General features: G+C 32.0%; 4 protein-coding genes and 1 long non-coding RNA gene across 10 annotated transcripts; 2 read left to right on the top strand and 3 right to left on the bottom strand.

Moving 5' to 3' along the window:
* The first annotated feature begins 99 nt into the window (after window positions 1-99).
* LOC126921781 (vacuolar protein-sorting-associated protein 25) lies at window positions 100-2,490 on the top strand. 6 transcript variants are annotated; one of them, XR_007712538.1, is made up of 6 exons: window positions 100-353; window positions 465-610; window positions 695-913; window positions 991-1,165; window positions 1,868-2,186; window positions 2,326-2,490. XR_007712538.1 is itself a non-coding variant. In XM_050733651.1 (4 exons), exons 1-4 carry the CDS (start codon window positions 304-306, stop codon window positions 1,101-1,103), a joined length of 528 nt encoding a protein of 175 aa, XP_050589608.1. In that variant the 5' UTR covers window positions 100-303; the 3' UTR covers window positions 1,104-1,168. The 6 variants fall into 6 exon arrangements, 1 of the variants encoding a protein (XP_050589608.1); XR_007712539.1 differs by lacking the exon at window positions 1,868-2,186; XR_007712537.1 differs by having other exon boundaries at window positions 2,030-2,490.
* Window positions 1,045-6,851, bottom strand: LOC126921746 (excitatory amino acid transporter 1). The gene is made up of 10 exons (XM_050733579.1): window positions 6,703-6,851; window positions 3,972-4,241; window positions 3,339-3,522; window positions 3,228-3,270; window positions 3,111-3,150; window positions 2,842-3,028; window positions 2,537-2,770; window positions 2,262-2,453; window positions 2,044-2,178; window positions 1,045-1,964 (listed from the first exon to the last, which is right to left on the bottom strand). The coding sequence occupies exons 2-10, from the start codon at window positions 4,225-4,227 to the stop codon at window positions 1,817-1,819; spliced, it is 1,419 nt and encodes a 472-aa protein (XP_050589536.1). The 5' UTR covers window positions 4,228-4,241; window positions 6,703-6,851; the 3' UTR covers window positions 1,045-1,816.
* LOC126921787 (cyclin-dependent kinases regulatory subunit) lies at window positions 6,702-9,952 on the bottom strand. The gene is made up of 3 exons (XM_050733659.1): window positions 9,756-9,952; window positions 9,016-9,143; window positions 6,702-8,873 (listed from the first exon to the last, which is right to left on the bottom strand). The coding sequence occupies exons 1-3, from the start codon at window positions 9,809-9,811 to the stop codon at window positions 8,818-8,820; spliced, it is 240 nt and encodes a 79-aa protein (XP_050589616.1). The 5' UTR covers window positions 9,812-9,952; the 3' UTR covers window positions 6,702-8,817.
* Window positions 9,953-10,150: 198 nt separating this feature from the next.
* LOC126921790 (cactin) lies at window positions 10,151-19,892 on the top strand. The gene is made up of 12 exons (XM_050733661.1): window positions 10,151-10,536; window positions 10,616-11,457; window positions 11,533-11,709; window positions 11,792-11,990; window positions 12,064-12,562; window positions 15,027-15,493; window positions 15,655-16,126; window positions 17,174-17,290; window positions 18,235-18,324; window positions 18,390-18,650; window positions 18,867-19,038; window positions 19,574-19,892. Exons 1-12 carry the CDS (start codon window positions 10,289-10,291, stop codon window positions 19,780-19,782), a joined length of 3,753 nt encoding a protein of 1,250 aa, XP_050589618.1. The 5' UTR covers window positions 10,151-10,288; the 3' UTR covers window positions 19,783-19,892.
* LOC126921809 (uncharacterized) lies at window positions 12,915-13,453 on the bottom strand. Its single transcript, XR_007712565.1, has 2 exons — window positions 13,227-13,453; window positions 12,915-12,999 (listed from the first exon to the last, which is right to left on the bottom strand). It is a non-coding gene; the product is annotated as an uncharacterized LOC126921809 (long non-coding RNA).
* Window positions 19,893-20,430: the final 538 nt, after the last annotated feature.

The raw sequence follows: 20,430 nt of genomic DNA, 5'->3' as shown, positions 1-20,430 counted from the left end.
ATTTTGATAACTTTATTAATTAGCTTTTGTTTTCTTCATATTTACTTTTTTAGTTTTATAACTGATTAATTTTTCTTGTAATAGTTTTGATTCTAAGAAAACAATTTCAGAGTGATAAGATAGCCAATCAACCACCCAGCCGAATTCGCGTATATTGTAATAGTAGATGACATATTCAGAAATACTTGTTCCTATTGTTAGAATTTTCAGAAATATCCTTGTCTGTTATGAAGAATATTTCGGAGATATAACTACTTGTATCATCGTGTGATTCACATAAGTTTTTTTGATATATTAATAATAATGGCAGAAATTGAATGGCCATGGCAATACAGTTTTCCTCCTTTTTTTACGTAAGTATTAATAGGTTATGTTGATCATCTATTTTAAACTATGATTTATGTACATACATAAGCATAGCTTCTGACATTCTATATATTTAAATATTTGATGAAAACTTTCAGACTTCAGCCTCATTCAGATACTAGAGCTAAACAATTAGCAGCATGGAAAAGTTTAATCCTAGAATATTATCGTATAACAAAACAAGCTATTATAGATATAAGAGAAGTGCATTCAAGCCCGTTATTTAATAATACTGCAATTAATCGTATCCTTTTTACAATAACAATGATTGAGTAAAATGATAAACTTATTACTTGCTTATAAATTTATTCCTTAATATATGAAACAGGCAAATTATCACCAGAAGCTATCTTATTGGTATTGGAAGAATTAGCAAGATCAGGGAATGCAAGCCCATTAGATAAGACAAGACAAAGGTGGCTAATTTATTGGCATACTTTGGAAGAATGGGGTGAAATTATTTATAACTGGGCTCAAGAGAATGGATTTGTCGGTTCCGTATGTACTTTATTTGAGTTAACACAAGGAGAAGATACAACAGATCAGGGTATGTACTTTTATAAAAGTTGTATTTAAGGAAGATAAGAAAAATTGTAATGTAAAACAAATGCTTCCTGTTTTTAGAATTTTATGGACTTGATACAGAAGTATTAATCAGAGCACTTAAAACACTGGAAGGAAATAAGAAAGCAGAATTAATTTTATTTGATGATAATCAAGGTGTTAAATTCTTTTAGACACATAATTGTACAAAAGAATTGCTCTGTAAATGTAAATACAAATCTTCGCTATTTTCAAGGTATATATATGTTTATAATTAAACAAGCATTTTTAAAGATGTAATTAAACAAATTTTAAAGGAATCCATATAATTTAAAAATATGAAACTATAGAAGGAATTCATAATGTACATTTCCAAATATGATTAGAAGAGATTATTCCTAAGATTATATTAATAAAATCTAAATTAATAAATATTATATATGTATAGAAGTGAAACAGTATTAAATATAATTTCTATATTAGTTGTATTCTATAAATCTGTGGAATGTTTTAATATAATGGAATATATAATATTTAAAATTTCACATAGAAAAGTAATTGCAATAAAATATTTTTTTTAAATAAGAAAAACTATGTATTTTTAGTACATTTATGAACATAAATAAATCAAAGTTTGATCTTTCAAAGTACATTAATACTCGATCACTTTTTTTTGTTAAGTATGCAACAGTAACAATCTTTTTAAGTATCTAACAGCATTCTTGTGATTAAAATACTTAGTAATTACATAATTATATGTAGATTATCATATAAATTAAAATTAGAGTCAACATGAATATACATTAATACAAATTATTGACTATAAAGTATATAAAAAATATTATGAACACAGTAAAATTGTGTTCATATAATAACATAGCGAATTTGTAACAAGAAAACTAAAAAATTATGCATCTGCTTTCCTCACTCTGGCTAATTCGATTGTTTCCTCCTGAAGGTTTGCACTTGCTTCAAGATCTTTTTTACTTAAATGTTCAATAACATAAGCTCCGAGTGCATCGCATATGACGTTTATCGTGGTTCGGAAACGATCCCTATAGGCGAATTTAACAATTATTTAAAATGTAAAAAATTTTAATTTGATTAATAATTGTGCCAGAGCGGATAACTCACAAGAGCCAATCTACTGCAATGATAAGTGTTACATCTTCAGCAGGCAATCCTACAGTATCTAACACCATAACCATTGTAACAAGACCAGCTTGTGGAATGCCAGCAGCTCCAATGCTGGCTGCAGTTGCTGTTATACTACAAAAGTATATCAAACCATCAAAGTTATTAAGATTTTAAGCTTAAGTTTCAAAGTTTAATTCATTTAATTCAACAATTACCTAACACCAATAACATTGCCAAGAGTCAATGGAATTCTCCTGACTTGAGCTATAAAAATTGCAGCAACAGCTTCGTATAATGCAGTCCCATCCATATTAATGGTAGCACCAATTGGAACAACAAATCGTGTAATTCTCTGGTCTACACCTATATTATCCAAACACTGTATTGTTACTGGCAATGTGGCAGTGCTGTATTCACAGAAATAAATTATTTATAAATCCCAAACTTTTACTGACACGTTTTCTAGAATGAATGAATTCATATAATTCACCTTGATGAGGTACCAAATGCTGTAGCTAAAACTTGAGTCATCTTGCCTATGAGTTTAAATGGCAACTGCTTTGTGCAAATAAAGAATATAACAGAAAGTGTTACACAACCATGAATAATCAAACCTAATAATACTGTAATGAAATATAAACTTAATTGTCCAGCAATAGCACCAATATCCTCAATTTCTAAAAGCTTCGAAGTAACAAGAAAGAGCACACCAATTGGAGATGTCCTATAAAAAAATAAAAATTTTTGCATGACTTAAATTAATTAAATAAATAATTTGTTATGTCATTTGCTTACCATATGACCCATCTAGTAATAAGCATTGTTGCTTCAGATAAAGCGTCAAAAAAAGATAAGAGAATTTTTCCTTGCTCACCCATTTTACTAAGAGCTATTCCTAACACAATTCCAAATATAACCAAGCCCAAAGTATTCATACCATCTCCATACTTATGACTTATATCCCAATCTTGTATGTTGTTTACTGGAAAAAATATTAAATTGTTTATAAAATACATTAATAGAATTACAATTATAAACAAATTTAATTTAAATGTAATATTTACCCCCTGTTTTATTTTTGGGCTCTATTAGTACTGTGCGGTACTAAAGCACAATATTAATTAATTAAAATTTTTATTATACAATATTAATCAATAATGTTTATACAAAAATTAATATACCTGAGCAATACAAGCCTGTACAAGATTCGGCGGAAACACATTCCTAAAAATAAAATTTCGTAAAAAAAATCGAAACTTATTGTAATACAAATATAATATTTATTGCTATACCTGATTAAATCTAATATTGTGTCTGTAGTTGTAATATCTCTAGTTGGCGCTACATTATCCTTTGCGATCATACCATGCGTACTGTATTCTCCAGGTCTAATAATTAAGACCAAAATTATACCAAGAATTACAGCAGATATTGTCGTTGATGCATAATAGTAAATTGATCTTATACCAATCTTTCCTATAAATTAAATATATTTCAAAATTTTTATTTCGTTCTTTTAACGATATACTAGGATTAATATGTAATAGTATTTCACAAAACGTGGATGCTGGAATTGTTACTGTGAAATAACAAATCATAATTTTCAATCGTTTAAACAACGAAAAACAAAATATGAACGGAAAAATGCTGATTCGAGAGAGAGAGTATCTATATTGTTCTTTTTTATATAATTATTACTTCATTAATGCTTCCAAATTAATAATTTAGAAAGATAGGACATCTGTTATCGGAATTGTTTTCTCTCTGACTAAGCTAAATCACACCAGAAAATACCGGTAATCTGTGTTTTACTAAACCAGGCATCTTAACGTAAACAAGTTTGTACACCCACGCAATCCATTCGTCACAAACGATTATCTGCAAAACTTTTTTTACAAAAAGTATACACATGTTATTTTAATTACCGGATAAATTAAGATCTAATCCGCCGATTGCGCTAACGATGCTAGCAATGATTAGTGGTAATATAAGCGCTTTGAGCATTCGAAGAAATATGTCTCCCGGAAATTGAATATACATAACTTCGCGTTTTGTCCATGGTTCGTCTCTGACATTTCTTAAGATGAAACCGAGAATTGTACCCGCCACTACAGCGGCTACTGTAAGCATTGTCAGCATGTTTTCTGACATGCAACTTCTCCATTTTTTTGGATGAGCCATATCGTCTTTTTATCCTAAAAAAAGTAACAATATTTTTAGTATTACTTAATACAGCGCGGAATCGATGTAAATTTGCGTTTTCGCTAAAATTAACATAACATTTCTCAGAAATACATTACACAAGTCGTTCTAGTAATATAGTAATAAGATATTGCTTCAGGCACGATATATGAAACATTAAATTATATATATAGTATACGTATGAAAGAGATAGCACCCTAATTACTCTACTATCTTTTTATTCCAGCCTGTCGAAATGTAACGTCGTTCTTATAACTGTAAACATATTAAAATATTTGCATGTGTGGAAGACCGTGATAAGACTGACATGTGAGAGTGAAATAATGGATAAATATAAGATAGCATAGAGTGTTCCAGATTTAAACGTTGGTTGAGATTCATGAACAATTAATGCAGGTAAATATAGACTAATTAATTTTATATTACTAAACGTCTCTAAACACAATCATGGTCTGTGCCCCTATTAATATACTATCATAAATTACGCTTTTATCTTGCGGGAGGTATTGTTCCATAATGCAATTACCTTATTTACGTTTTCCATCAATTTTATTGGTTACAAATAATCAATTTCTTGAACTTTTTAATTCATAATTTGGCTTATTTAAAATTACATATAAGTTTTATGTATTTTCAATATTATATGCTGTGTACATTCAGACCTAATTCGAGTAAATTAAAATATTTTTATAACTTTCTGTTACATTAAATTTTTTTGTTATCGATAAAATATATTAAATAATAATTGAAACCAATATTATCAGAGTATTTGTAACATGTTCTTGATCGTAAGTCTAGCAAAATATTCTATAGATGGAATGTAAACACAAAACGTATACTTATCCATATAATTACAAAAGTGAACAGAAAAACAATCCTGAAGGCGTGCTCCAAGACTCATTGATCCTGCATTCTAATCATCATGTTAGATAATGCATAATATAACTTATTATATAACACAAACGATATGAAATATTCATAAATGTTAATTGTTCATTTGAATATTGCCCGCGACACCCATCGTGCAAGCATACCCATCATCTGACAGCACCAATTAACCCTATAGTACATGGTGTTAAGTTCATGTTTATTCCCTAATTCCGCAGCATCCGGTATCAAATATTCTTATCATAAAAAACGGTATGGCGTAATTAAATCTATCCAAATTTATTATAAAAGATGCATACATGTTTGTATCAGGAATCTTCGATCAATTAATATTAAATTGATAAGAGTAATTAATGAATAAAAATGTAAATTAAAACTACAAATTTTCTCGTCATCGTGCTATGTATACATATATGTATGTATGTATATCTCGCAGAAACTGGTATTAACCGGTTTAAACTGTCCTGGAAATCTGCCTTTACGTTCCATCCACTAATAAAATTGTATACTGCAGAAAAATTTGTCATTATTTTTCTTCATGCGCGGTGGAAGTTTTCATACTGATTCCACGAATATGAAAAAAGAAAAAAGAAAAATAAGAGAGACGTAACCGAAATTGATCTTGTGTTGACGTGATTATTAAGTAAGATAGAAGATTCGATTTATATGCGCTCCGGGCGAGGGCAAATGAAAGTAGACGATAGGAACCAAATACACGTGCCATTCTTGTTTGAACCGCACATGGCGATAGTAACCGTACGATGAAGAACGCGCGGCGTTCTAAAAATTTGAAACACACTTGATATATTATTCATCAAATGAACAAAGAAGCATGGTAATTATGGATTTACTGTGCGAAGCGCGTATCTATGAGTAAGTCTAAATAAAGATGTTCAATCCACAGATAACACTGATGTCACATGTCTAGAAGAAAAGAAAAAATTATACGCGTGGGAAATCGTAATTTCAAGCGTTTGTTTGCCATATCAAGATGGTAATGACTAAAGAATTTTCTTTTTAGTTTTTTGCACACTTTTATAAAGATACAGTTTTCCTTGATTTATGACTGTTTAAAGATACATATATCTTTCTCGATATATAATACATTTTAAAACAATACCGAAATCAAACATTTTCCGGCCATATTTTTGCGCGATCAATTTCTATTTCTCTATTGTGTACGTGGATTGACTACCACGGAGACAAGATGCGCATTGTATCAAATCATTCAACTCTTTACTAGCACAATAGATACATCTAACGATACGCAATGAGAAAAGTCCTAAGTGTTATGTAGATCATAATTACAGTCGGGGCAAAGATGAGTGCAACGAGACACGACTTTATTTACCCTTTGATTCCTGTCACATTGTTTAGACGTTTACCTCCTATATTACTGTTAAAAAAGTAAAAGTAAATTATCGCTATCAGGTTTCTGCAAAACTACCATGTCATTGAACTACAACGGCTTTCAACCTCGAATGCTTTCATTTCCCTAAGAATGATATATCTCGTATATTTTATAAATATTCGCTTTGGGTATTTGTAAAAAAAAAATTGACTTACCCGATAAATTAGTTCTATTCACGATTGTAGTCGTCGATAGAAGAAACTGCGTGCGCGGCAATGCAATCGAATCACGTTGCGCGCGTGCTAATTTTTTAATCGGGATGCTGATCACGCTTCGATTTAGAGTACGCGAAATGTTGTTCTTCCCGCGAGCGCGATCGTCGTACTATCGGTACGCTCTGTTCTCGTGGACTGTCGGCGACGGCGACCGGCCCATGAGAACAGAGCCCTTCGTATCGTACGGAATAGTATGGATGCAACCATGTGTGCGTCAGAAATCAACTATCTCTTTCCCTCTCCATCACCCTTTGCTTTTGGTATTCCACCTCTCTCTCTCCCTCTATCTTTTTCTCTTTCTCTGTGCCTCGGCATCCTTTTGCCCCCTTTCACCGAACTCCGACTACACTATCCTCCCTCTTCGTCGTTTTTCTTACGTACCTTCACCATGTAGCCGGAGATCCTACGATGTTGCACGCGCGCAAACATACACGCGGTTTGCGAAACCGCGTGTGCCTCAATCGACACATACATTCGAAACTTGAATGAATGGTTATACCTTATATAGTAGACAGTTCGGTAATTGGCACACGTACAAGTCAAATCATAATTATTACGAAATACGTATCGTATATTTTTGGATGAAACTGTTAATGAAAAAATGATATAGCGCTAGTATTTTGAATTTCAAAAAAATATATTATTATACATATATAGCGCAATATTTTTTTTATTTGATTCGCAGATATTATTTTTAGTTATTTGGTTTAATTATAAAGATGTAAATTAATTTTTTCTAATCTTGATGGATTTCGCTAATCGCTTGCTTCCTTGTTAAAAATGGTAACGAAATTATGTAATAAAAGTGAAACGAACTGTAGCACGCAATATACGTCAGTTCATAAACGATGATTTAATTAATGTAAAATTTACAAAAATTAGTGTGAGAATTACTTGACCGCTAGGGACGATGTTTGTATAATTGGATTGAGGTCAGTCACGTGATTGTGTTAATTATTCTGCCCCTCCTTTCTCGCATATTCGGCTAAATTTGTTTCACTTTTTGTCGCCCAAGAATACAAATGAAGAAATACACGTATCTTGTATCAACGCAACTTGGTTTGCATAATTCTGCGTTGAAAGTTATATTCTGATACAAATAATTACAATACATATCACATATTCGCGAATAAAATTATTTAAGGAAAATAAAATTAAACTGACATGTATTTGTTACAAATGTTTATTTAAGAATGGACAAAGAGTATAGGTTTCATTTAATAAAAATAAGTGAATCGTTTAATACTTAGATGTAAAAATTACTTTTCGGAAATACTGATAAAATGTTGCAAGAAATACATATAATTAGAGAGCAGCTTCTAGATTACATTATATGTAGACTAAGAGCAATATGTAATTCTGAATGATATAAGAAATTGTATGGCAAGATATCTAATGAATGCAGAATTTGATACTTAATTATTAATATTGGAATCCTAGATTAAAATCAATGTAACTGGTGAAAACTTTTAACGTTTAAGGTCACACTTTTCCATTATATCATTCTTGTTAAACATAAGGAATGATTATTCTAAACATGTAATACTAAAATATATCCTAATAGTTAGTACATTTGTATAAGGCACTTTAATCACAAAATGACAATTTTCTTTACTCAATAAATCCTTAACAGAATAACTAATTCTGCTACAGAACTATGATTTTCAGAAAAGAATCAGAATACTCAAATTTTACTTATTAAATGAAATACCAAGCTGTCATGGTAAATCCAAAATATAAGTACTATTTAAACTGTAATTAAGAACTAAGGGATTTTATAGACATATATACACAATTCTCTTGTTGATTTTTTGGAATGACATTAAAAGGAAAAATTAAAATAATGAATTACGTTATTTCCACAAAGAATTTAGAAAGAATAAAATTGTTGCTCTGTCTCAGTGAATTTTAAATATAGATTTATCAACTTAACATTGCATTAATATTGATTTTACAAGCCATTAGAATGGTCAGCTGCTATAATTGAGTTGTTTTATGAATATTAACAATGATTTGGAGTATTATTTACAAATTGTTACAATGTTGTCAGTACAATTAATTTTCTGGTGGTGGAGATGTTATTTTCCTTTTAAAGAGTAAAATATGAGGTTCTGAAACACAAGTATTTACCAATTAAAATACTTCTACTAATCTTCTATTAAAAATTTATTTTGTAAATACAATTTAAAGTAAAGAGCAGAGGATAATAATAAAATTTGAATAGTATATAAAGAATTCAACCAGTTGGCATACCTGGCTTATGAATCATATAATGAACCCATCCTTGACTTTGTTGAACACCAATAGCTCTCCACTCTTGTTCCGAGAGGAGATGAGTAGTTGGAACCAATTTAATCATTTCTTTTGGTAGTACTACATGCCTAATAAAAGAACCATAAATAATATATACATACATCCATAATATGTATTACCAATAATCTTATGTTTTTATTTATACACTGTTTTTAAAATGGTGAATTTTAATAAACAATTGAATAAACTAGTTTGAATTAAAATAGTAATGTAAAAGAAATTTGTAACATACTGTAAAATATGGTAATTACAAACTACTTTTTTAAGTAAAAATATACATATTTCAATGAGAGAGATCATGAAATTTGCATGACTGTATTAACATTTTATAATATTCTATCTTTCTTTTCATCTCTTCATCCCAATTTCAATATTGTTTAAGAATAAATAGACTACTAAGCAAACAAAAGAACGTGCCAGACGGCCATTTAAATGATACGTTACCTCTGCGTCCAAAAATTAGACAAAGAAGTTATGGAATTAGGTACATAAAATATAACGAAATGAATACATTCCTTATTACAAGAAAATTTTCGAATATCATCGAGAAAATATCAATATGAATATATAATTAGAAAGTGTATACTTGTACATATAGCAAAACGATCCAAAATGGCACATTTGGCCAAAATCGAAATCTAAATGAGACATTATAATATGCTGCTGTTATTTATACCAACCTATATTCGTATTTATCATCGTAGTATTTATCCGAATAATACATCTTGTTCGACATCTTGATCCAATCAGAATTATCACAAATGCTCGAGGCAATTCACCACTAAACACTATAAAACGCAACCGAGTGTTTTCGAAAACCTTCCTTCTACAACGTATACCCACAAATTTGAAAGTTTAACGGATGTAACATCAAGAAGAGTGGAAGAAAGCTACTCCCTAGTCATTGATAGTTCATTAAAAAATGATTATATGAAAAAGATAGAAACAATAATCGAATAATTTTTATCAACTCATTATACTTTTATGAAATTATAAAGATATTTAACATTTATTGTGTATTTTTGTTTCATTAAATATAAACGGAAATTTACACACGTAGTAAACAGGAATCAGCTGTCCTAAATTCAATGATGGCGTTCAATGTCCTCAGTACATTGAGAAAATATGTTTCGTGAGGTTAAGTGTCAAGATAGTAATATCAAATAATATTAACATTCTGTGGAAATATACAATATTCATATTTTTATTAAAAATGGAAAAGTATTCTCATAGAAAAGACCGTGAAAGATCAAAAAAGGACGATACGAATCGATATAAATATAAAGGTAGAATTTCTCGTAAGGACAGTGACAGTGACTATGATAGCCATTCTAAAAGATCAAAGTCGAGACATAAACATTCTAAAAGCTGTAGTCAAAAATATAAAAAATGTAGATACAGAGATTTTTCAGAATCACGCGAATCTCATAAAAAATCCTCGAAACATAAAAGCAGAAGAAGGTTGGTAAACACTTTCAAATGATCACTTTTGAGGTTATGGATTAAAAGTTTATTATTTTCTAATTTTCTTTCATTTTAGATCATCATCTTCGTCATCTTCATCAAGTCCAAGTGATTCTAGCGATTCTTCCTCATCTAATTCTTCATCAGATTCTACAAAGCTTTTAGAAAAGCTTCAGAAACAGCGCCAAAAACAAATCGAAGACAAAAAACGTCAAAAGGAATTGATGAAAGCTACAGAAACACCAGAGGAAAAAAGATTACGCCGTTTAAAAAAAAAGGAAGCTAAAGAACGTAAAAGAAAAGAAAGAATGGGCTGGGATAATGATTATTTACATTATACAAATACAGATAATCCATTTGGTGATGGAAATTTACTTTCCACATTCGTATGGTCTAAAAAACTTGAAAAGGAAGGTTTGCTTGGTGTAAGTAGAGAAGAACTAGAAATTAGGAATAGGCATAAACAAGAAGAAAATAAAAGAGAATTAGAAAAAGTTAAGAAAAGAAGACAGGAGAGAGAATTAGAAAGACAACAAAGAGAAGAAGAGATGACAATGCTCCAAAGAGGAAAAGAAGCTGCTCAATTGGAACAATGGGCAAGACAGGAAGATCAGTTTCATTTAGAACAGGCGAGATTAAGGTCACGTATAAGAATACAAGATGGTCGTGCAAAACCAATTGATCTTCTTGCCAAATACATCAGTGCAGAGGAAGAAGTTGATGCTGTAGAAATGCATGAACCTTACACTTACTTACGTGGATTACATGTGAAGGATTTAGAAGATCTCATTGAAGATATTAAAGTTTATAAAGAATTAGAACGTGGAAAAAATTTAGATTATTGGAATGACATTACAGTAATTGTTGAAGATGAACTGCATAAATTGAGAAAATTAGAGAGATCAGAGTATGAAGTTGGTAGGTACATTTTTTTTGCTTGTACAAGTGAAATTTTGTTTTTATAGTTTTTACAAATTTACTGTATTTTTCCAGCTGTGGGTAGAAGAGAAGGAATACATGAATCAGTTGCTAAAGATGTGACTGCTATTTTTAAAGGAAAAACGGCAGCACAATTAGAAGCTTTGCAACTACAGATTGAAGCAAAAATTACAGGAAAGCCTGAAGGCGTTGATATAGGATATTGGGAAAGTCTTTTGTCTCAACTTAAAGGTAAGCATTAAAAATTACCTACGTATACTTTGAATTATATTATTTAACTCGCATGATTGTATCAGTCATGTATGCTCCTCAGCGCATATGGCAAGAGCACGATTAAGAGATCGGCATCAAGAAAATTTACGTAAAAAATTGGAAGTTTTAATTGCCGAACAAGGTGTAGCTAGAACGGAAAATGAAACCGAGAGTTCGCAACCAGTTGATGAACAGCCAGAGAAACAAGAAGAACAAACTGCTAATACAGTCACAGAAAAAAGTGAAGAAAGTCAATCAGAGTATGTAGTCTTTCTGTCATATGTACTCATATGAAAAATTCCAAATATATAAATGTTTTTTATAAATTTGCAGTGATGATCAAGAGACTAATAATGCAGCTGATGATCTTTTGTCAGAATCTTTCTGTGAATATGAATCAGGAGGTTATTCTCCAAAATATATACCTTATTCTCAACTTGAACCAGGAACATTAGTAACTTTAGAAGAGGACGATAATCAACGGTTGGAATATGCAAGAAATCAAGTACTCAGTACAGGTCGGAAAATCCAGAATGTTATGACTGCGGAAGAACAAGCAATGCATAGAGAAGCACGTAAAAACATGAGTTCTGATGAAGCACAATTTAGTGTTGAGTCATCTTTAGAAGCACAAATCTATCTTTGGTCTGACAAGTATAGACCCAGAAAACCAAGATATTTCAATCGAGTTCATACTGGTTTCGAATGGAATAAATATAATCAAACCCATTATGATATGGATAATCCACCACCGAAAATCGTTCAAGGCTACAAATTTAATATATTTTATCCGGATTTAATAGATAAAAACACGACTCCTGAATATTTCTTGGTAAGATATATCGTTCAAATTAATTTTATTTTATTGCTAATTTGAATATTTAATTAACAAAAGTGTTATCATTTTCAGACACCCTGTGCAGATAATAAGGACTTTGCTATTTTACGTTTTCATGCAGGCCCACCTTACGAAGATATTGCATTCAAAATCGTTAATAGAGAATGGGAATATTCATATAAACGTGGATTTAGGTGTCAATTCCACAATAATATTTTCCAATTGTGGTTCCATTTCAAGCGATATAGATACAGACGATAATATATTAATATTTTGTATTTATATGTACTACTATTGTAAATAGTAAATACTTACTTTCTACAAAATTCTATCAATTGCATACCCACATTTCTCATGACGTAGATGAATAAAATTGCACAACTTTCTATGCAAGAGCAGTTACTTTCTCGGTATGTGAAATATACCCGCACCTTTTTTAAATAAAACGTTACAAAATTGAAAGTATTATCTAAATAGCGTTTCACTTTATCGTATAACGTAGTTTAATGATCAATCCAGTAATATTAAAATTATATTCAAAGTACATACGAACTATGTCAATATAAAAACTAATTATAAAGAACATTAAAACGATTAACATATTAATAAGAAAAGAAGTATTCGTCTATTTTTGAAAAGATTCTTTATATACACCCACGTTTAAAATATCAATGTGGTAACAAACTTTCATCTGACGCCGTGAACATACACAAACGAACAACGGCATAGTTGTTTAATAGTAGTTGTTAGATCGATTTTTGTAGCCACCTGTATTCTCACACAGTCGACCACAAAGCAAAAGGTAAAAGCTATATGTAACCAATGGCAAGGTAAACCGAAGCTCAGTATACCGGCTGTTTCGCTGACAAAGGGCTACGTGTTTAAAATCTCATTTCTAAAAGTCGCGCACGATTCAAATCAATACAATGAAGTTTCTTGATTGAGTAAAACAAGATAAAATCCGCTTCGATGATCTTCACGAACCGGTCAATATAGAAATACATTTTTGTCGATCGTCTAAAAAAATGTTTATGTTTTATTTGAACTCATTGCACAGTGTTTGAAAAGGAAGACATGTGTATTTATGGTTTATTTTAGAAATTCGTAATTTTCTCCTATGCAGAGTGTATGTTTACTGCTTCTAGTTTTGTAGATCATTCTGAAAATGTGGAACTATCAACGTTGTGACTATACAATCTAGAACATTGACTAAGATCGCTTGTGTTTAAAATATCGCAATCGAGTTGATATTTATATACATAAATATATAAATATATCATTGGAACCATAATCATAATAATAATCTTTATGGGGATCGAAAAGAATTACAGAATAATTAAGAAGTGACAACATGAATATTTTGTTGGAAGTTAAATTAAGTGAACTAATAGTGAGAAAGGACGATTTAATAGCCGAAGAAAAATTAGTTTACAATCTCCATAACCATAAACGTCAGAGAGTCAGAAATTCTTACCAATAATCGATTGAAAGAATGATGAAAATTCAAGTGTGTCTTATTATGATCGATTATACTTTTTATTTATTTTAAAACACGATAAATTTATATAAAGATCTATTATGAAATTCTAAATACCGGTTTACTTCTAAAATATAAAAACGTTTTTTTATATCAGTGCTATCGAAATAGTACAAAATATTTCCAATTGATCGTGACGTTGTTTGTAAATTCAAAGTGATAATTCACTCCAATATCACGGCGTCGACCGCAAAAATCATGAAATGGAAAAAAAGCTCGACGGAGTTCTTATCCGAAAAAACTTTTCTAATAATTAAGGATGACTTGGATATGCTGGATAGTAAGTAAAGTTTATTACATTTTTATTAAAAAGAAGCAAAATAAACGACATTGTATTTGTACTCTAATACTGCACCTTACATATTAAATTGAATTAGGAAATGGTAATGAAATTAAATAAGAAAATTAATCAATTAATTAACACCGAGAAACTGCATATGCTGTAGTAGTTAATGATTTGTTTTATATATAGACTTTCTTTAAAACTCATAAAACTGCAAAAACCCAGAATAAACGTAGGCGGTAATTTCTTCCAAATAATTAGCATTAGAAGTAGAGGGTTCTAATTCTGGCTATGGAAATGTACTTTTTTTAAAGCGGAATTAACCTTGAACCTTTACGTTGTATTTTATATCAATATTACGTATCATACTACATTATAGTTTCGATCAATCCATAGCCAGAGATTATTTTTTATACATAAGAAGACGTTTTTTACCACTAATGTGAATTCTTTGGTTATTTAAATCAATTATGTAGAGACCCCTATCTATCCAAATATCTAAGATGGAAAAAATTATTTAGAGCAACTATCTAGAGAATCCTTTCTATCCAAAAATATAAGAGTACGAAAATGATTTAGAAAAAGGAAAGCAGCGAGGAAAATTAAAGATACCGGATACAAGCACCTGGCCACCGAAGATGAAACGCGGTGCTTCCTTACACAATGAACCGGAAAGACCGAAGACCGCGAATCTCGAAAAACCAACTGTGCTGGACCCCGATCTGGTCGACAAGCTGGACATGTCTCTTCTCAGCAAAGAGTTACTTGTTGATTCGATGATGCGGTTTCGTCTCTCAAAAGCAATTAGTGGGGGAACATCGTCATTCCCTTCGTCGTCAAGGTACCGACAAAACGTCACCGGTGTCGAGCGACAACGACAACAATATAGCCCAGCATCGAACGGTGAGGTGTCGTGGTGCAGCGGACCCTTCTCCATACGCCACAAACGACGTAGCTTTGAACAAATTCTCGACTCGAGGTTCAGTCACATCGACGTGTCGGTTGTATCATCTAGGATGCAGAAACAAGCGCGCATAAGTAGGCAGGATCCGGCGTTTACAAAGAAGAGCTTGGATAACACGAAACTGGATGACAACAACAATAGGTTCGTGAAAATTTAAGGAATTCGTTAAGAAAATTTAAAGACAAGAATGTATAGAAAATTCCGTTTGTAGAAATGGTAAAAATTGTTTGTGAGAAAAATATCCAAAAACAGAATAAATTCAAAGTTGGAAATAAAAAATAAAATTATGTATCTACAATTAGAAACGGAACAGCCAGCCACAAGGTACCTTCCTTGTCTACGTTGAAGAAGAAGAGCTCAAGACCCACCATACAGAACGATCTGGAAGTGTTCACAGCCTCTTCAACAAAGAGCGCTCCGGAACCTTGCAAGAGCTGTGGAAAGCCGGACCAACCAGAGCGGTTTCACAGTCATCCGAAGGGTAGTCAGCCTAAGGCGAAGGACAGTTCTACGATCTCCAAATCAAGGACCACGATACCAAAAACTGTTCAGAAGCCCATTGCCTTGAATTTTCGTAGCGATAAGAGCAAGAACAAAGTGGAGGATATGGTTGTTCAGGATTTCAAATCAGGCAATCTTCAAGAACGATCTAATGGATCGAGTAGACCTTCGTCAGCGCCAATTAAGAAGGGGCCAAGGACCATTACTTGTTACATATGTGGCCGTGAATTTGGTACAGCTAGCTTTCCTATTCACGAGCCTAGATGCATGCAGGTTAGTAGCATCGTGAATGCGCAACTATAATTATTATTTTACTTCGTGCCTTTAAATTTCATAAAGCTTCAGAACGATATTTTTTTTATCACGTTTAAAATGCAAGTAGTTTCTATGCTAATATTTTTCCTATTACACGTTCACGCTACTTCATATAGCCTTATCAATACGTCAGATTTCGTTTTACTGAATTAAAATTTAATTTATTCCAATGTTAAAAAGAAATTGCGTGCGTATCTCACGTTTATCAATAGACAAAATGTTTACCGTAACCCGGTATGTATTTGCAAAAGGAGCATCTAATTTCACATTGAACTTGAACTCTATATATTATTCATACTCGCGATTATGTGAGATACAATGCATGAATATCATTGGATATCTCTGAAGACACGTAATACATCAAGGCTCTTTGCAAGATCGATATGCATATACATACGCGATCATATCTATTTAATGGATATGAGAAACATTTATACGTACACAAGAACTGACACTTATTCGCTATAGTTGAACATTGGCACGAAGCGTTGTAATTTACATGTATGTCGCGGTTTTAGTGTATATACATTCGGTTCGATAAATTCGTATACTTCTTCGACTGGGTCTAAATTTGTCTATAGACTATTCATGAAAGAACATTACCTGTGTTGCAGATCGTGTGTAGATCGATCGTGTGTTCGTTACGTTGCTTTACCGTGAATCGCTTTGAAATTCATTCTTCCAATTTGATATTTATTGCGTCTTATGAAGGAGTCTTTGTAAATTTAGTACTAGATACTTGAGACACTAGAGCTTTTGGTATAACGTTCGTATGAACTTCTGAAAATGAATTAGAGTATGTAAAGAAAATTATAGCCACTGATATAAGCATTAATTTTCGTGAAGGCATTATTTGTTTTTAGAAGTTCGTGCAATAAATTTCTGTTTAAGGAAGTAATTACCATTTATCATAATTATCATTTAACATAATCACTATTCATCAGTGATATATAAAGCTATAACTTTAAGCTTAATCGAATAATTGATGAATATTGATGGTGGCAGAAGTGGGAACGGGAAAATAATTCTTTGCCCGTGAACCAAAGGCGCCCGATACCTCAGAAGCCCGACATCGCCATCAATCATTCAGAATGGAATGCAGTAGCATGGGAAGAAAGTCAGGTATCCTGTGATTTAAATATTTTCTTAAGCATGTGAGTCTTCCATTCGGCAAATGTAGCATCCTTAAACCAGATTTTTGTCGAACCGATAAAATTCAAGTAAATTTTATTCGGTTTGATCAGTCATCGAGAGGAGTTCAGGCAGAGTTGTCTGAATCGTTAAACGTTTCCGTATTTGTCTTTATGGAGTAACATACTTCGATTAGTTGAATGAGTCATTCCACTATGTTTGTCACGGCTGACGATTGTCTCTCCCAAACGGTGATGTAACATTATTATATGACTTTCTGCAATCTGATCGTAATATAATTAAATACAAGAAGTTATGGATTGTCAAAAATGCATAGTATCGAAATTGTTGTTTATTTACATACTTAATTCATTTACGTATATTTTGGATTTATTTATACTTTATATTCATTCATTTATTTTATATTTATTTATCCATTTTTCTTCCCTTGTAAGAATTAGTATTAATAGATGCAAAATTGCAAATTCCATGTTAATTTAAAGTATGCAAATGTTTTTATGGACAAACATGCTTCCTACTGATTAAATCGATTATAGTAAACGTAATAGTGGAATGGCTCGTTAAGGTTTACCCTTGCACATTTCTTATGTATACGTAGAAACAGAAATACCAGTGCATTCAGCGGAATCCGTGTGTAAAGTCTCTGGTTCCACACAGGGAGTATGTCACGCACTGTAATATCCCAGTCCTATCGTGTTCAAGGTGCTGCCCTAGATTTATCACGGGCTTGGTTGTTTAAGAGCAACGGCATGTTTGATCTAAAAACTAAGAACCGCATTGCGACTCGTTAAGTTCAAAATTTCGTTAAGAAGAACTTTTCCTCTCTGAAAGTTCTCATGTTGACTGACGTGTTAATCATAGAGAACACTGAATGGAAGCAGGGGATAAGATAATGATGACAAATTGTATTTCAGGCACAATTGGTTCCCTGCTCGAAATGTGGAAGAACATTTCTACCAGAACGGCTGACAGTCCATCAGAAAAGCTGTAAAGCTTCTATAAAGGTGAAAGTGCTTATCCAGTCTTAACTCTTTAATAGGATGTTTGTTACATATTCTTTAAACTGTAGAATACCGAGCCAGAGAAAGCAGAAAGCTTCCTTAGTGAAAAGTCTCCCGGTACGTCGCGAGTAGGACCTCCTATGCTTACTTGTCAATCATGTGGCAGAAACTTCGGCACGAAGAGTATAAAAATACACGAGCCTCAATGCATCAAGCGAATGCAGATAGAAAAGGAAAAACAATCATCTCAGCCTCGAAAGAAGGATTCGATCCGACAACAGAAGTCAGAAATGATGAACGTGCAAGAAAATCTAAGCAGCCCAACGGGGGTGAGTCGTGTCGGAAGGCATGCTTATATTATCCAATTTGCATAAGCGTTCCCACGCGATCATCCACGAGTGGTGTTCTATTGTACGAGTTAAATTTTATGTACAAATTTTTTATATCGATCGTTATGAATAAAAATTGTGTCGTTTTACGCTTAAGTGTTATTAAATCGGCGAAGATAATCAACGAAATAGTTATTTGGAGAAAATTGGTTTTAGGATAATGTGCAGAAGAAGACGGTCACATGCTACATATGTGGTAGAGATTTCGGATCTACTAGCATAGCCATTCACGAACCACAATGCTTGAAAAAATGGCACGTGGAGAACAAAAAATTACCGCCAGGTCAAAGAAGAAAAGAGCCAGAGAGACCTGAAATTATTTACGCTCGTGAGTCAAATATCTTATCATACTTGCATGTCTTTATAGTTACGTTCATTTTTTAAATGCAGCAACTTCAATTGGCGGGAAAAATGCACTTTGGTTTAATTGATGTCAAGAGTTGAACAACCCCCGTAATCGATTCACCTGAATGCTTTTATTCGGAGCACAGGTGCATGGATCTTTTTTCACTTTTAATTCGTATCGAATCAGTAATCTTTATAGTAGCCTTTGATAGTCAGTGAATATTCTGCGTGGAAATTAAATATCAGTTGCATGATCCGCGCCTTACCAATGAACTTAAGGTCAGTGTAACTATATCGATTAGAGGGAGACACGATTAGAGTCAGGAAGTCACAAAGTCGAGCTTTATCAAATACTGAAAATGCTCCTTGTGCCATTGGTTCATCACGCAAAGTGAAGTGATCTGCAATTGATAATTATTATGTAGAATTGATAAAAATAATATTCTTTTCCATTGCATGCGCGAATTACGAATGCAATAATTTATTATTTTTAATTTACGATGGTAATTTGTATGCAGGTAACTTAGAAACGGGAGATATAACAGTTGACTTGGATGCAATGGCTGAGGCCAGTTGGAAATCTCACTTAAGTCAATTGGTCCCGTGTAAACAATGTGGAAGGACTTTCAATCCTGACCGTGTAAGCGTCCACGAGCGAAGCTGTAAGGTCCCGTGCTCCTACCACAAGCAGCTAGCAGCAACCAACAGCAACCACAAGCAACCTTAGAATAAATGATTATGCAATATCTACAATAGAAAATGAGATTATTTATTGTAAAATAATTATATAAAATGTAGTTAGGAAGAGTTTCAATAAGTCAGATTAGTTTAACAGCACTTTAAAATCTTGCTATTTATGCCCTTTTTACTACCCAATCTCATAAAAAATCAAACGCTGAATTCGGGAAATAGATAAAAACACAAAATTTAAAAATTTAAACACGCAAAATTTAAAGAAGAATTGTGTAAAAAAAAGACCACGAAATAACTTTCGAAAATCCTAAAAAATGATGTCAAGTTTTAAGAATTAGTTCAAAATAGTGTCACCTTCTATAAGGTTATATTCTCCTGATTCAAAATTGAGATTTTGATGAATAAATTTTTCGAGAATCTGAGGATTTCAACTTTGAACAATTCCTGAAGTATGACATCATTCCTAAGAATCGGCAAAATTATGCCACCTCCTGTTCTATCCTATTCTGCTAATACTAAATCATAAAATCGGTTGAAAAATTTTTGCAGTAATCGAAAATGTCAGTTTTAGAACAGTCTTGCAATATGAAGTTATTTTCAAGAATCAGTGAAATTGTATCATCTCATATGCTATCATGTTCTCCTCGTACAAAATCGCTATTTTGGCCGACAAATTGCTCGT

The sequence above is a fragment of the Bombus affinis genome, chromosome 11, assembly GCF_024516045.1.
Source record: "Bombus affinis isolate iyBomAffi1 chromosome 11, iyBomAffi1.2, whole genome shotgun sequence".
NCBI classification, from domain to species: domain Eukaryota; kingdom Metazoa; phylum Arthropoda; class Insecta; order Hymenoptera; family Apidae; genus Bombus; species Bombus affinis.
Note: the sequence above shows the minus strand (reverse complement) of the source record. Positions and strands in the feature narration are given on the sequence as shown.